The 13,895-nt window shown below is 54.3% G+C and overlaps 1 protein-coding gene across 2 annotated transcripts in view; it reads right to left on the reverse strand.

The window, feature by feature from the left end:
- The window catches only part of SDK2 (sidekick cell adhesion molecule 2), a 233,402-nt gene that overhangs the window by 57,050 nt on the left and 162,457 nt on the right, over nt 1-13,895 (reverse strand). For both annotated transcript variants that reach the window (XM_016143599.2, XM_016143598.2), the window contains exons 12-18: nt 13,597-13,699; nt 9,067-9,243; nt 8,581-8,717; nt 7,834-7,981; nt 4,497-4,637; nt 2,749-2,930; nt 2,192-2,307 (exon numbers count right to left, since the gene is read on the reverse strand). In XM_016143599.2, the coding sequence (XP_015999085.2) occupies nt 2,192-2,307; nt 2,749-2,930; nt 4,497-4,637; nt 7,834-7,981; nt 8,581-8,717; nt 9,067-9,243; nt 13,597-13,699 (1,004 nt within the window). The remainder of the gene's footprint in view (nt 1-2,191; nt 2,308-2,748; nt 2,931-4,496; nt 4,638-7,833; nt 7,982-8,580; nt 8,718-9,066; nt 9,244-13,596; nt 13,700-13,895) is intronic.

Consider the following 13,895-nt stretch of genomic DNA (forward strand, 5'->3'; position numbering starts at 1 on the left):
ATGAACGCAGAGGACACGTTTCCTTTTTCGTGCAAGAGAAGGCACAGGCTCTAGAGTTCAGACCTGAGCTTTGAGTAAAACACTTGCCTCTCGTGCCTCAGGTGCCTCTTCTGTAAAATGGGGGTGGCGATGATGCTCCTTGGGGCTTCTGTGCAGCCTCGTGGGAGAGGAGGGTGAGCCCTAGCAGCCCACTGGGCACACAGAGCGTGCCCGGAAGTGTCAGCTCTTCTGACTGTGCTCCAAATCCCTGGGACATCCATCCCTGCTGACTTTCATCAACGAGGTGCGGGGTACCGACCAGGCCTCGTCTGCAGCTTCCTCTCCTCTGGGTCCTAACGGGTGGTTGCCCCACTTGTCCCGGCCACTTTGCTGGCCTTCTTGGTCCTCCAGGAGCCATTTGCCTTAGAATCTTGCAGCCCGGCCCTTCCGTACATGGAAGGAAACTTAGCATTGGCCGTGAGAAGCTAAGTGCTCTTTGCTCCGCTCCTCTGCTGCTCAGCACGATGCAGGCTCCCTGCGTCCCTCCCCTGCCTCCCCCCAGAGTTCCAATTAGCAGGCTTTGCCAGCCAGCCAGCCAGCCAGCGCTGCCTGCATTCAGCCACAGGACAGCCTGCTCTACCCCGGGGCCCCGCCTGCCAGGAGCAAGAGGACTGTGGCTGCGGCACGTCGGGCTCTGGCCCACCTCGTCATGATTTAATCTCAGTCCCTTCCTGTCCAGCCACTGCCAACTTGTAGTAACAATGGCCAAGGCTCCTGGTCCCGAGAATAACCTTCGTGGTCGCGCAGATGCAGACACGGCCCAGAGGGGGTGCGGGAGCCTTCCGAAAGCGGCGGCGGTCACCTCGAGGTCACTAGATTCCTGGGCTCCAAGCCTATGGTTCTGTCCCCTTTGTGGCTGGCTTCCTGGTGGCACGTCCCTCAAATGCTCTGCCCAACCCGTCCTGCGTCTGGAGGGAGCCGGCCGCCTCGCCGCCCTGCCCCGAGACGCTGAGGCATGGCCAAAAAACGTGGCACGGACCACGCATCGCGTGACCCGCCTCTCTCCAGCTTACAGGGACGTCGGCGTGGTGCTCCCTGTGGGGTGAGGGGAGAGGCCAGGAGTGGGATCCCGGGTCTGAGTTCCGGGAGGGGAGGGGACAGCTGGGAAGCTCCGGCTTTTCACGCAGGCGCAATTCTAGCAAATTTGCTACCGCCACCATCGTCTCTGCTGTCACTCCTCCTGCTGTTACTGTTTGTCATGAGCCGAACTGTTTCTCCCCAAATGCGTATGCTGAAGTCTGAACGCCCAGGACCTCAGAATGCGACTGGGTTCGGAGATGGGTCTTTCGAGAAGCGATTACATCAAAACAAGGTCGTTAGGCTGAGCGCTGATCCAGGCTGACTCATGTCCTTCTGAGAAGAGGGGAGCCGGACTCAGACGCACACAGAGGGACGAGCAGGGGAAGGCGCGGAGAGAGGGGGGCCTTCTGCAGGAAGGCCCCGAGAGAGGCCTCGGCGGAAACCAAGCCTGCCGACACCCTGACCCTGCCCTTCTGGCCTCCGGCACCGTGTGAAAACTGATTTCTGCTGTGTAAGCCCCGCAGTGTGTGGGGCTTCGTTACAGCCACCCGAGCAAACATTTCTTTTACTAATATTCCTAACATCATTTCCTGGGCACTTACTGTGTGTCTGTCGCTGTGCTCACCGAATTACAAACGTCCCCTCATTTGGCCCTCACTCCACCCGAAGGAACAGGTGGGTACCGGTCTCGTCCTCGCTGGCAAATGAGGACGTGGAATGGATTTGGGCTCCGCAGCAGCCAGAAGAGTGAGCAGAGTTGGGCTCAGCTCGTCCAGAGCGGGGACTTCGCCCCGAGTCCCGCGCCCTTCGCGACCCCGTGGGGGGTGATGCGGGGTCAAGCCCAAGGACACAGGCACCAGCAGCATACCCGTCGGAGCCACGGCCGGCCAGTGAGAAGCGGGTTCTGTATCCACCCTCCCCGTGGCCCGTACCTGGCCTCGGAGAGCCAGAGTGCCCTTTGCCTCGATCAGGTTTCCTCTTGGACCAATCACTGGCTTGGACCAATGATTTCAGAAACAGAGTGGGGGGCTCTCTTCTGCCCCCTCTCTCGCCTTGCGCCCCCTCCCCAGCCTGGGGCCTCCCCCGGAGAATCTCCCGGCTTCTTCTTGGGCTGAGGACAGGCCTCACCTACCTTGTAGCCCTGGTTGATGCCGTTGATGAACTGGGGGCTGGGGGCGGTCCAGGTGAAGCGGATGGCGGTGGAGTTGGTGGCTTCCGCGTGCACATTGCCCGGAGGGATGGTGGGGACTGCGGGGGGAGCAGACGGGGTGGGGGCAGGGGGGGGAGGGGCGCAGTCAGCGGAGACGAGGCAGGGAGGGGTCTGCTGCCTGCTTCGCTCCCTGCCCGGCCGCCCCCCACACCCCGTCTTCCCTTGCTGTGTGGATGTAAGATGCCCTCTTCCGCTAGATTAGTTTGGGTTTTACAGGAGCTGGCTGACCCCTTTGGCAGGGTACTGATAAATGGGAGCGATAGATACGGAAATGCTCGGGCGGTCCGGGCTACGGTGCTAAATGTCGGCTGTTCCGTGATCCAGTTAGCGCGAAACTTCGCGGAGGGTACGCGTGTACCCTGGCGCCTCTGCCTTCACCGCGCGCCCCTCCTGACCGCGTCCTCTTCCCGGCAGCCCTCCCACCCCATGGGGTAGCTGGGCACAGTGTGCGACAGCCTGGGACTGGACGCGACACCCACCCCCCTGCAGGGTCCACTCGGTGACTTTGCTGCTGTAGACGCCCAGCCCGGCGCTGTTGTAGGCGGCCACCTCGATCTCGTAGTTGGTCCAGATGATGAGGTCCTCCAGCAACAGGTTGTTGACCTCGGCATCCGTGATGTTCTTGAACTGGTACCCAACGGGCAGCCCGGCCAGGCAGTACCTGAGGGGGGAACGCCGGGATGCAGCCATCGGAGCCAGCCTGCTCGGCCGCGTCTGGGACCCCGAGTGCGTCCCAGGCCCGCGCCGGCCAGCGCGGCAGCCGCGAGCCAGCACACGCCGCTCTCGGGCGCTTAAAATGCGGTTCATGCAACTGAGGAAGTCAGTCTGTAGTTTTATACTTAATTCATTTAAATTACATGAACTAAATGACCCGTGGCTACCTCGCTGGATGACACAGGCCCAGGGTGTACGTCTGGACTATTTTTTTTTTAATGAGGGAGGACGGCCGGGATGGCCGACTAGGGGCGCCGAGAATTTCTTGGGATGATCTCACTGGTCTCAGCTTCCAGGGGTCACTGACGGGAGAGCCGTCTTCAAAGGCTGGGCTCATTTTCTTTCCCCCTGTAGGAGTGGCTCTCTCTTTTGACAGCCACTCACTTAGGTAGAGAGAAAAACCCTGAGGCTACCCACTCGAAGCTTTTCTACCTCCCACTGGGGGAAAAAAAAAAAGGAACATATGGTAATAAAGACGTGGGCTCCACACAGGCGAATCTGGGAGGCTGGGGAGCTCACGGGAGAACATGAAGCATACGTATCTCAGTGTCTAATTATCGGGAAATTAGAGGCCCCCGGCTACTCCGATGCACTGCTGCACCCCAGAGCCGTGGTTCTGGAAGCCTCAGGTGCAAAACCAACACCTGTGGGGCTTGTTAAACTGCAGGGCCCACCCTGGAAGTTTCCTATTCAACAGGCCAGGGGAGGGGCTTGAGAATTTGCATTTCTATCAAGTTCTCAAAGCGATGCTGCTGCTGCTGGTGCAGGCACCAGACTTTGAGAACCACCGTCCTCGGGATCCACTAGGAACCCACCACAAAGCGGACTGACAACGGAGCAGCCAAATCAAGACGAACTTCTTACACGTTTTGGGAATTTTAATGCTTTGAGTGGGTCTACGTGCAGCAAAGAGACACGCGAGCTTGCCTGGCCAGAATTCAGAATATTAATGAGCGTTCTCCGTACCTTCCAATCACATGCTGATTTTCACTGACGAATACCAGATTTTGATAACACTTAATGTATCTCACTGTGAGGTTGTCAGTAAAATTCCCTCAGTCAAACAAACGTAAACATAAAAGTCTATATAACTGGGCTTCCTTTTACAGTAAGGAAGAAAGGATTTCCACTTTTCCGCCTGGCGCAGTAGTTGAGGGAAATCTGGCCCAAGATGAAGTATTTGTGGCTCCCAGGTGGTCGGCCCCGCAGATAACTTACCTGTCTCCCTGTGGCATCGACCGTGGACTTGCCTAACCCTGCCCTCTTTAGACTATACTGTATCTTGTCTCTCAACCATCCTCTTGGCTTCCGAGGCTCTCTGTCACAGCTGGAAGCTCTAGGTGTCTAACCTCGATCCTCCCTGCCATAGCGTGGGCACTTCCTGTAGCTTGGTCCTCATGGGACACAGGAGGACTGCGTGCATTCACTGTTTTCCAATCCGCACCCGACCTTCCGCCACCCCTTTCCCCTTGGGTCTGGGCTGCTCTCCTGTCCCAGGGGTGGACATCTCTACCTGATGACGTAGCCCTTGAGGAGGCCATTCTGGTGGCTCTCAGGAGGCGGCTGCCACTGGATCATGATGGACTGGTTGGTCCGGCCGCTGGCAATGACGTTCTGTGGAGGGGCCGTGGGGGGCTCCTCGGGGAGGGAGACCCTGGAGAGAAAAGCAGTGAGAGTGGGTGGGTCTTTCCGCTCAGACTCGAGGGCGGACGCCGGCGTCGAATGGGGGTGCGACTGCGCCCTGCCCGGCTCCGTCTCGCGACGACTGCGCAATCACTGTGTGCTTTTGGGCGAGTCACTTAATCTCCCTGAGCTTGTTTTTTTTTTATCTGTAAAAGAAGTATTATCATAAAGCTCCGCCGGCCCGCTTTATGAGACCAGTCGAGGCTCGAATGACACGACATACATGCAAGTCTTTTGAAAACAGCATAAAGCACCAGATGCGCGTATCTTCTGTGCAGCGGAGGGACATGGCCCTCGGTCCGCCCTCCGTCAAAGCAGCGGCAGTTGGGGCTGATGACATCCTACGTGAGCCTCCACGCCTTTTAGGAGCAGGAGCGTTACCTCCCCACTCTCGTTTGCCGGCTGGCGGCGAACGTTAACTAGGCGTCCTCTGCTCGCCAGCTGAGCCCCAGGCTGGGCAGGGCGGCCGGGAGGGGGCGACGTGCTGTGGGGGTGACAGCGCGCACATCCACCTGCTCCCCGAAGCCGGGTGCTACTGCGTTTCTTTCTCCGGCGTTGCCGGGGGACACCCTGTTCCGCCTCAGTGTATTTTTCATGTCACTGACATGCATCCATTAAAAACAAAAGTTAATTATTTTTGATGGATGTCTTTGCCTTTCTGTTTATTTTTGTGTTTTTGCTTTCTGACAGATAGCTTTGCAGAGCGCACCGCACACTCCCATAGCCTTGTAAAGCCTGCAGTAAGGGAGATTGAACCTTTTTCTCGTTGACTCAGGGCCATCGGCAGGAAGATTCACTAAGAAGACAAATCGGTGGGATACGGGGAAGCCTGGAGAAGCCGTAGCGTGGTTTTCTCTAAGAGCTGACACCTTCTGTCACTGGAGCCGTACCCACGTTGTTCCCGGCACCACGCTTAGGGGTCCACGCATGGCCTGGCACATCGTCAGGCGGTGCTCAATACACAATGAATGAATCAGTGCTCCCGTGACGCTCTCCAGGCTGGGCTGTTACCCACTACTTCTCGCTGCGGTTCGAATGTCGCGTCCCCTGTGGTCCCCCCCTGCCCCCCCAGCGAAAGCCAGAGAGCGCTCACTGGAACCGCGGCAAACCACAATGATTAATTTAGGCCAGAGGTCTGTGTACACATCTAAAAGTGTCTTTTAAAAAGCAAAACACATTCTTGGCTCCCTCGTCAAATATTACTAGTGGACTATACATATGAGGGTTTACTTCCGGGCTCCCGATTCTGTTCCATTGTTCTATGTGTCCATTTTTATGCCAGAACCATACCGTTTTGATTTCTATAGCTTTACAGGATAGTTTGAAATCAGGAAGGATGATACCTCTGATTTTGTTCTTCTTTTTCAGAATTGTTTTGGCCATACGAGATCTTTTTGTCTCCATACAAATTTCAGGATTGTTTTTTTTTCTATTTCTGTGAAAAATGTCATCAGAATTTTGAGAGAGATCGAATTGAATTTATAGGTGGCTTGGAGTAAAATGGACATTTTAACAATCTTCTTCTCAGTGGGGAATGAATCATCTCTTCAATAAATAGTGTTGGGAGAACTGGCTAGCTACATGCAGAAGAATGAAAGAAGACCCCCTCTTACACCACTCACGAAAATGAACTCGATATGGATGAACAACTTAAATATAGGACCGAAAACTGTAAAACTCCTAGAAGAAAACATAGGGAAAAAATTCCTTGACACTGGTCTTGGCAGCGATCTCCTGGCTAAGACACCACAAGAGCAAGCAATAGAAGCAAAAAAAAAAAAAAAATTGAACAAATGGGACTACATCGAACGGAAAAACTTCTGCACAACAAAAGAATCAACAAAATGAAAAGACAGCCCATGAGAGGAAAGAAAACATTTGCAAGTCACGTATCCAACAAGAAGTCAACATCCGAAATATAAAAGAACTCATACAACTCGACGGAAAAAGAAAAATGAGCCAATTCTAAAAATGAGTGGAAGAACTATACACGCATACACACACACACACACGCACACACACTGGAATATTATTCAGCCACGAACAAGGAAATCCCGTCATTTATGACAACACAGATGGATCTTGAGGGCACTATGCTAAGTAAATTAAGTCGGACAGAGAAAGACAAAAGACTGTACAACATCCCTTATGCGTGGAGTCTAAGAAAAGCCGAACGCAGAAAACCAGAGAGCGGACGGGGGTCGGGCCAGGGCTGGGGAGTGGCGTGAATGAGACGCTGGCCACAGATGGAGAAGTTCTGAGGACCCAACGTGCAGCACGGCGATTATAGCTAATGCTACTACATCCTACGCTGGACAGGTGCTCACGGGGCGGACCCTGCATCTTCTCACCACACACGCACAGAAGGCCGTTCTGCGCCGTGATGGAGGCGTCAGCTAACGCCGCACTGGCGGTCGTTTTGTGATAGTGTATGGGCGTGCCCAATCCACACGTCGCACACTTCAAACTTACATGAGGTCCTACGTCAACTATGTCTCAATAAATCTGGAAAAGATGAAAATAAACATAAAAAATAAAGAGCAAAGCGCACGGCTTTGGCGCACGCGGTTCGCCGCCGTCACCCTGACCTCTTGACGACTTCCTCCTCGTTACAGAGGCGGCCGCCTGTCCTCTGGGGCCGAGGTGGTCGGGACTCGCCTCCTACACAAGTGGGTGTTACCGTGTGATGCTGAAAATGATGACCTGATGCTTTTATTCCATTTCCATCGTTTTAAAAAGGCTTCGTTGGAAGCCTAATAGGGCTGGCGACACCTGAGGCCGTGGCCGCGGAGGCCCCCGCAGACGCCCTGCCCCACCGGAACTGCACGTTCACGTGACAGAGCCGGCGGCCGAGGCTCTGAACTCGCTGGGCTCGCGGTTCGAGGGATAACCAGATTCGGTCCGCGCTTATGCCGCGGCGGGCGCTGCTCCCAGGGCTTCGCACCCACGTTCTCATCTCATCCGTACTGTGTCCCCGTGAGGCCGGGGTGAATGTCGTCACCCCCGACTCCACAGATGCCCGGAGCCCGAAGGCCGGCAGGCTCAAACAGACCCGGCCAGCACCTGCCCGGCCGTGGGCCCCGGGTGCTACGTTGGCTCTGGCAGCTGGCAGCTCCTCCCTCGGTCGCTGCCGCTGAGCCCCGCCTGGAAGGGCTCGCCTCCCTCACCTGTCCGTGTCCTTGCTGAACTGCCCCTTCCCCACGTCGTTGACCGCACAGAGACGGAACTGGTAGGAGCGCGCGGGGACCAGGCCCTTGACCGTCACTGACGTGGCCTCGGGGTCCACACTGGCCAGGAGCACGGTCCAGGGCGCATCTGCAAGGACAGAGGAGGGAGGCGGAGGTGGGCATCTTGGGGGCCCCGTGTCTTACCCCCATTCCCAGCAGGGGTCCAGCCGCATGTGGGCTAGCAGAGGAGTGGGACCCCCACTTGGCCCAGTAGAGACCAATCGGTCATTTTCTAGGTCCCTTTAGCCTCTGAGTCCTGGGGGATCGTAGGGTGCTGGGGAGGAAGCAAGGGCTCATGGGAACAGAGATGAATCTGTTTTTTTTCCCATCTTTTTTCCCTCCCCTCAAATCGATGAGCTCCAGGCAACCTGTATTTAAAACACCATTTAAATGATGTCTGCTAATTCTGGAGTTCACAGCTTGGGGACTTGGAGGATAAAAGGAAAAAGAATTGCCACCATCTCGGAGGCTTCTGGTGTGGCAGGTCCTCTTGGGTCCTGCACCTCCAAAGTATGGTCTCCTTCAACTATGACAAAGACCCCAGGGGGCAGGTCCCATCATCTGACAGATGAGGAGGCTGAGGCTTCCCCGGGGGGGTCTGCCGAAGGCAGGGGACTCGGATGAGGGTAAACTAGAGTCCCACCCGGCCTGTGCCACCACCGGGGCTGCCCGGGGCGTGAGCCTCACTGTTCTCGGACATCTCCAGGATGTAGCGGATCAGCGGGCTGTTCCCATCGAAGGGCTTGGCCCACGTCAGGTTGATGGCCCGCTTCTCTGAGGTGCTGAGCGTTGCCACTGGGTGCTCAGGGGCGTGGGGGAGTTGCCTGGAGGAAAGAGACATGGTGGTCCAGAGTCAGGTGACAGACAGGCAGCCAGGACTCCGACTGAACTTCCGTGAGGCCTCGTGCTCAGCTGTCAAACTCGGCCTGCGGGCCATCTACCTGCAGATTCTTCTCTCTGGCACTGGAGCCCACCTGGCCAAAGCCGACCCAGACTCCCCCACCCTTGCAGGGACCTCAACTCAGCTTGGGGAAAGACCTGGGAGGATTCCGGGGTATGTCTGGGAGAAGGTGGGTGAGCCCAGGTCACGAGTGGCCTGGCGGCCTGCCAAAATGAGCCTTCTCATTGCTGTCTGAGCCTCTTTTTCCCGGGGCCTGGGCAGGTGGCCCTTACCTGACACGCAGGTGAGCACTGCGCGAGTCGTTGCCTCCAGCCGAGAGCACACGGCAGGTGTACGTGCCGATGTCCCCTGACCACGTCTGCGAGATGTACAGGGAGCCGTTTTTGTCCAGGCGGATGCGGGGGCTGCTCTCCATGCCCAAGGTGGCCCCGTCTTTCTCCCAGACGTACCTAAGAATAAAAAGAGCCAATCAGGAAAGAGAGGTGGGGAGGCATCGGAGAACCTGACCAGGGCCAGCCGGCAGTCCGTCATCCCTGCATGGAGGAGGATGCCTGTCCTGAACGGGAGAGCTAACACATTGATTCATTATCGGCCATTTACACTTTCGGTTCAGGTCTAGGTCAAAGCCTTGCTACTTTTGGCCAGAAGCCACTGCTCAGAGCCAGCACAAAAGAGGAGGCAAAAGGTTTTCTTCTAAAGAGGTTAAAAGATTACAGCTGAACAAGGAATGGACGTTTTCACGTGGACTACGTTTAGGAATTAGTTTTATGAGGAGAATCATTAGATCAATGCATCACTGTGACAAACCTACTTTAGTGACCGAAAAATCACTTTCCCTTCGGTCAGTCGGTACAAGGGGGACTTAAGGAATTACACACATGCCCACATCTGACAATAAGAAATACCTGCTGTGCAATTGTTCTCAAAGAAATACAACCATTACTGTCACTAACGCACGTGAGGTGCCCGCTCCAGGAAGGGGCCATGCTGTCACTCGCCGGGGAAGGCTGCCCAGAACCAGGGTGGGGAATGGGGTGGGGGCTGAGGTACTTCACCCAGAACCCCTCACTCGCTCAGGGTGGTGGCCCTCCCTGAGCCACAGGACCCTCGAACTCCGTGAGTTAAGAGGATGTAAGAATACTACGGAGAATGAGACCGCAGTATTTTTAACCTACGTTAAAAAAAAAAAAATCAGAAAAGTAGCCAGTACAGATAAGAAAGAAAAAAAAGAAAAGAAGAAGGAAAGAGAAACTGAAACATCTTCCCATAGTGGGTAACACTGATGAGCGTCGGAGCGAATGCCTTCCGGACCCTTCTCCCCTGCCCTTCTGGGCTGAGTGCCACAGTGCTACCCCGTTCTGGAGTCAGAGTGCCCTGTCCGGTGCTGTCCCTCAGCCACGTATCAGCTCTGTGATCCTGGGAACGCTTACTGAGCCTCGCTGTCCGTCTGTCCGTTGTCTGCCTTCTCCGCCCGACCTAATACCGTAAACTCCTGTCACTGCGACATTTCCACGCCATGGTTTTTGTCTGCTGCATGCGGCTTCAAATACGAGTGAATGCTCTTTCGTGGATCCCGTGAAGCTAGAGTCCAGTTTAGTTCCTTGTGTTCTGGTACTATAGTTAATGCCGTGATGGACATCCTTGCAGCAAAACATTTACATGCAATTTGAGTCATTTCCACAAGGATAAATTCACAGCGGCGTCATTGCCAAGTTAATTTTTAAGGCTTTTTTTTTTTTTTTTTACAAGCACGTATATATAAATCGCCGAAAGTAATCACCTGCAATGCATCTCTCTAGAAGGGAATCATCCTTGCCAGCATTGACGAGATGGGTAGAATTTTGCTTAAAAGCACATGTAGCTGCAGAAAGTAATTCCTGCTTAAAAAACAGCCTATGGCAAGCAGACATTCTCTGCCCCAGGATGTGGCGCCACGGGAAGCACATGTGACCACCTGTGACACGGGTTCGCAGCAAAACTGAACTCGACCTGTGACAAGGGTTCGTAGCCAAACTGATCTCGAATCTAATTAGCAGTTTACGCGAATCTCATTAGAAATACAAGGGACAGGAAAACGCGTGAACCGCACCATGAAAAGGCAGATAGCCAAATCCAGATGGGACAGTCTACAGCAGGGTCGGCAAGCTATGGCCTGCTGTCTGCTCATTTAAATAAAGTTTTATTGGAACACAGACGTGCCCCTCTGTTTCCACATTGTCTATGCATGCTTTTGCACTGCAGACGCAGAGTTGAGTAGTTGTGACGACGACTCTGCGGCCCTTGAAGCCTGAAATGTTTACTCTCGGGGCCTTTTCGAAAAATGTTTGCTGATGACCTCCATCCTGTAGAATTCGGCCGTTCCGACACATCAATGGCATGAAAACAAAACAAGAATAAAGACAGAAACAGAAAGGAGAGGAAGGAGTTCTGTGCAGAACAAAGGAGACCCGCCCACCCAACACGGCGTGTTGCTGACTTGTTTAGTCCCTGGGCTCAACCAACCAACCAACTGTAAACAAACGCCTTCGAGACAATCGGGGCGACTGGAATGTGGGCCGGTAGGAGGGGAAATCAAGGAATCGTTGTGGACTGTGTTAGGTGTGACACAGGACATGGTTGTTATGTTTAGTGAAAAGTCCTTTTCAGTAAGAAACGCCCGCTGACCTAGTTAAGTGTGAAATTACATGTTTGGGATTTGCTTTTAAAATACTGAACTTATCACATAAAACGCGTGTGGCAGACAGATGAAATAAGGTGGGCAAGGTGCCGATACTTCTCTGAGGCCAAGAGAAATGGGTACACGAGGGCCGATGATATGGTTCTTTCGATTTTGGGGGGTATGTTTGAAAATTTCCATAATAGAATGTTAAAAAAAAATTAGTCCATTTAACTTAGGGTAAGAATTTTCCAAAATAATCTGTAATTGTATAGCTTGGCTGGTAAACGGTTTTGATGAGTGGTTTTAGGCATCCTCTCGGCTCGAAGTAATGGTAACTAGTCCTCGGGAAATCAAAGGCGTGCAAACATATTTAGTTACGGGACATTCGTAATGGTAGTTCTTAGTTTTAGCAAAACTTTAGAAATAAGCCAAATACGCAGCATTTAGGGAACATAAATTATGTGGCATCCACGAAATGGATGGCTGAATAATCATGTAGTTGAATTTATGTAAAAATACTCGTTGATGAGAAAGAGATTCACGATTGGTTCATACGGGAAAAGGCAGATTTAAAAAAAGTGTGTTTCCAGCTTTCTAAAAATGGCGTCCAAACATGACCATCTCCAGTAATTCCCATCTGTAGGTCGCTAGGGTCCTGGAGGGCAGGCCTGCGGGTATATTGTAAGAGGTCCCGAATCCCTTCGTTCACTGAGAATTGTTTAGAGAACGAAGAACATGTCCACGTATTTTCCAAATATTAGTAGATAACGTTTTTATAAATAAATTGCCAATTTATTTGAAAGCGTTAATGAATTAACACGGTTTATTATTATTATAATAAAATTTTCCAATTAATAGATACTAAAATTATAGCTACTGTTTATGCATGGGTCTGAGACCCGCAGCACTGTTCTGTGGGGTGGGGGTGCATGGGTTCCCTTGGAAAACCTTTCGACAGGTGGCATATTAATTTTTTAAAAGCGGAAATCTAACAAATCTAGGGCAAGCACATTCTGGATTATCTGTCGACAAGGCTCTAACTACAGCCACGTGATTTCGAGGCTTCCGTGTGCATTAGTGGTGGCACCACAGGCCAGTGTTGAATACTGAATGAGGAGCTTCTCCAACTAGGCCCCAAGATGGATCCTTCCGAGAACAGGTGTGGGTCTAATAGCCTAGTACCCCTCCCTTACGTCAGCCTTGGCTTTCAGGGTCCCTGCGATGTGGCCGGACAGACTGCAGATCTGCACAGTGGCCACCAGATGGCGCCCCAGGATGCGGTTGCCGCTGGAGTGGAGGGGCCGTTTTTGCAAGTGGCGTCAGCGCCCGGCCCCTGCCGGCCTAATGCCGTTTGCTTCGCGGTGGTATTGCCCATAAAACAGAGGGGCAACACGGGGGAAGGATGTTTATCTCTAAGGAAGCATATTTTTCACTTAGCATCCCAAAGCTCAAGGCAGAAGTTTTGTCCTGCTCTTGGTTCCCAAAGACCTTCCGCGTGGGCGGGCCCCCAGGTGTCTTGCTCCGGAGCGTGGGAGGGGTCCTGGCTTTTCTGCCTTTCCTGGCAGCTGCTTTCCCAGGCTGCCTCGCCCAAGCCTCTCTAATGGGTCCATCCACAGTGGGACCTGGTTGCCTCCGGGCCAAGTAGCTTTCGAGGTCCTGGCTCTCGCGGTGCATGTTGGGGGTGGCCTCAGTCTGGGCACGTTCCCCTCTCATCTCTCTTTCTGAGGGCCACCTCAGACCCCTCTCCTGCCCCAACCCAATCGCTTCTCCCATGCCTGTTTACCGAGACGCCTGTGCCGTCTGCTCGGGGAGCAGCCGGCCTGGGAGCGCCCGCTGTGCCGAAGGCGTCTGTCTCCCCCCCTCCCAGCTCCCTCTTTCCTCCAATTTCCCGCATCCCTTCCCCCTTCCGTCTCCTCTCAGACGCCCCCCGATTCCGCACGAGCTAGCTCAATCCCCCCCGGTCATTGACGTGGAGCCCCCTACGCCTCGGCCCTGCACCGACTCTGAAAGCGGTCCCCCAAGGGCGTGCCTTGGCCCCACCGGCAACACCTACCTCCTTGGCGCAGACACTCGCCTCGCTACGAGGTACCCCTAAAAGCCGCTCCTCCCCTTTGCCTCCCTGGGGCCACAGCAGGGGGAGTACCTGACAGTCACCCGGGGGTCATGGGCCACGCCGCACACCATGGAGGCCTGGGTCCCCTTGATGACGCTCTGGTCCTGGGGGGGCTTGGTGATGCGGGTCCGGGCTGAAAGAAAGCAGGGAGACAGCGTGGTGAGAAGGGGCGTGGTTTCCACAGTAACAGGTGAGATGCAGGTGGGCGGGAGGGGCGTCTTCAGGTGCACCGGCCCACGTGGCTGAATTCTGTGGGCAGGTGAGGACAGACCAGCAGGGGAGCAGGTCGACCACCGTGAATGTCCCAGAATGTTGAAAAGAACGACGTA

The sequence above is a fragment of the Rousettus aegyptiacus genome, unplaced genomic scaffold (genome assembly GCF_014176215.1).
Source record: "Rousettus aegyptiacus isolate mRouAeg1 unplaced genomic scaffold, mRouAeg1.p scaffold_m13_p_6, whole genome shotgun sequence".
In the NCBI taxonomy this organism is placed as follows: Eukaryota; Metazoa; Chordata; class Mammalia; order Chiroptera; family Pteropodidae; genus Rousettus; species Rousettus aegyptiacus.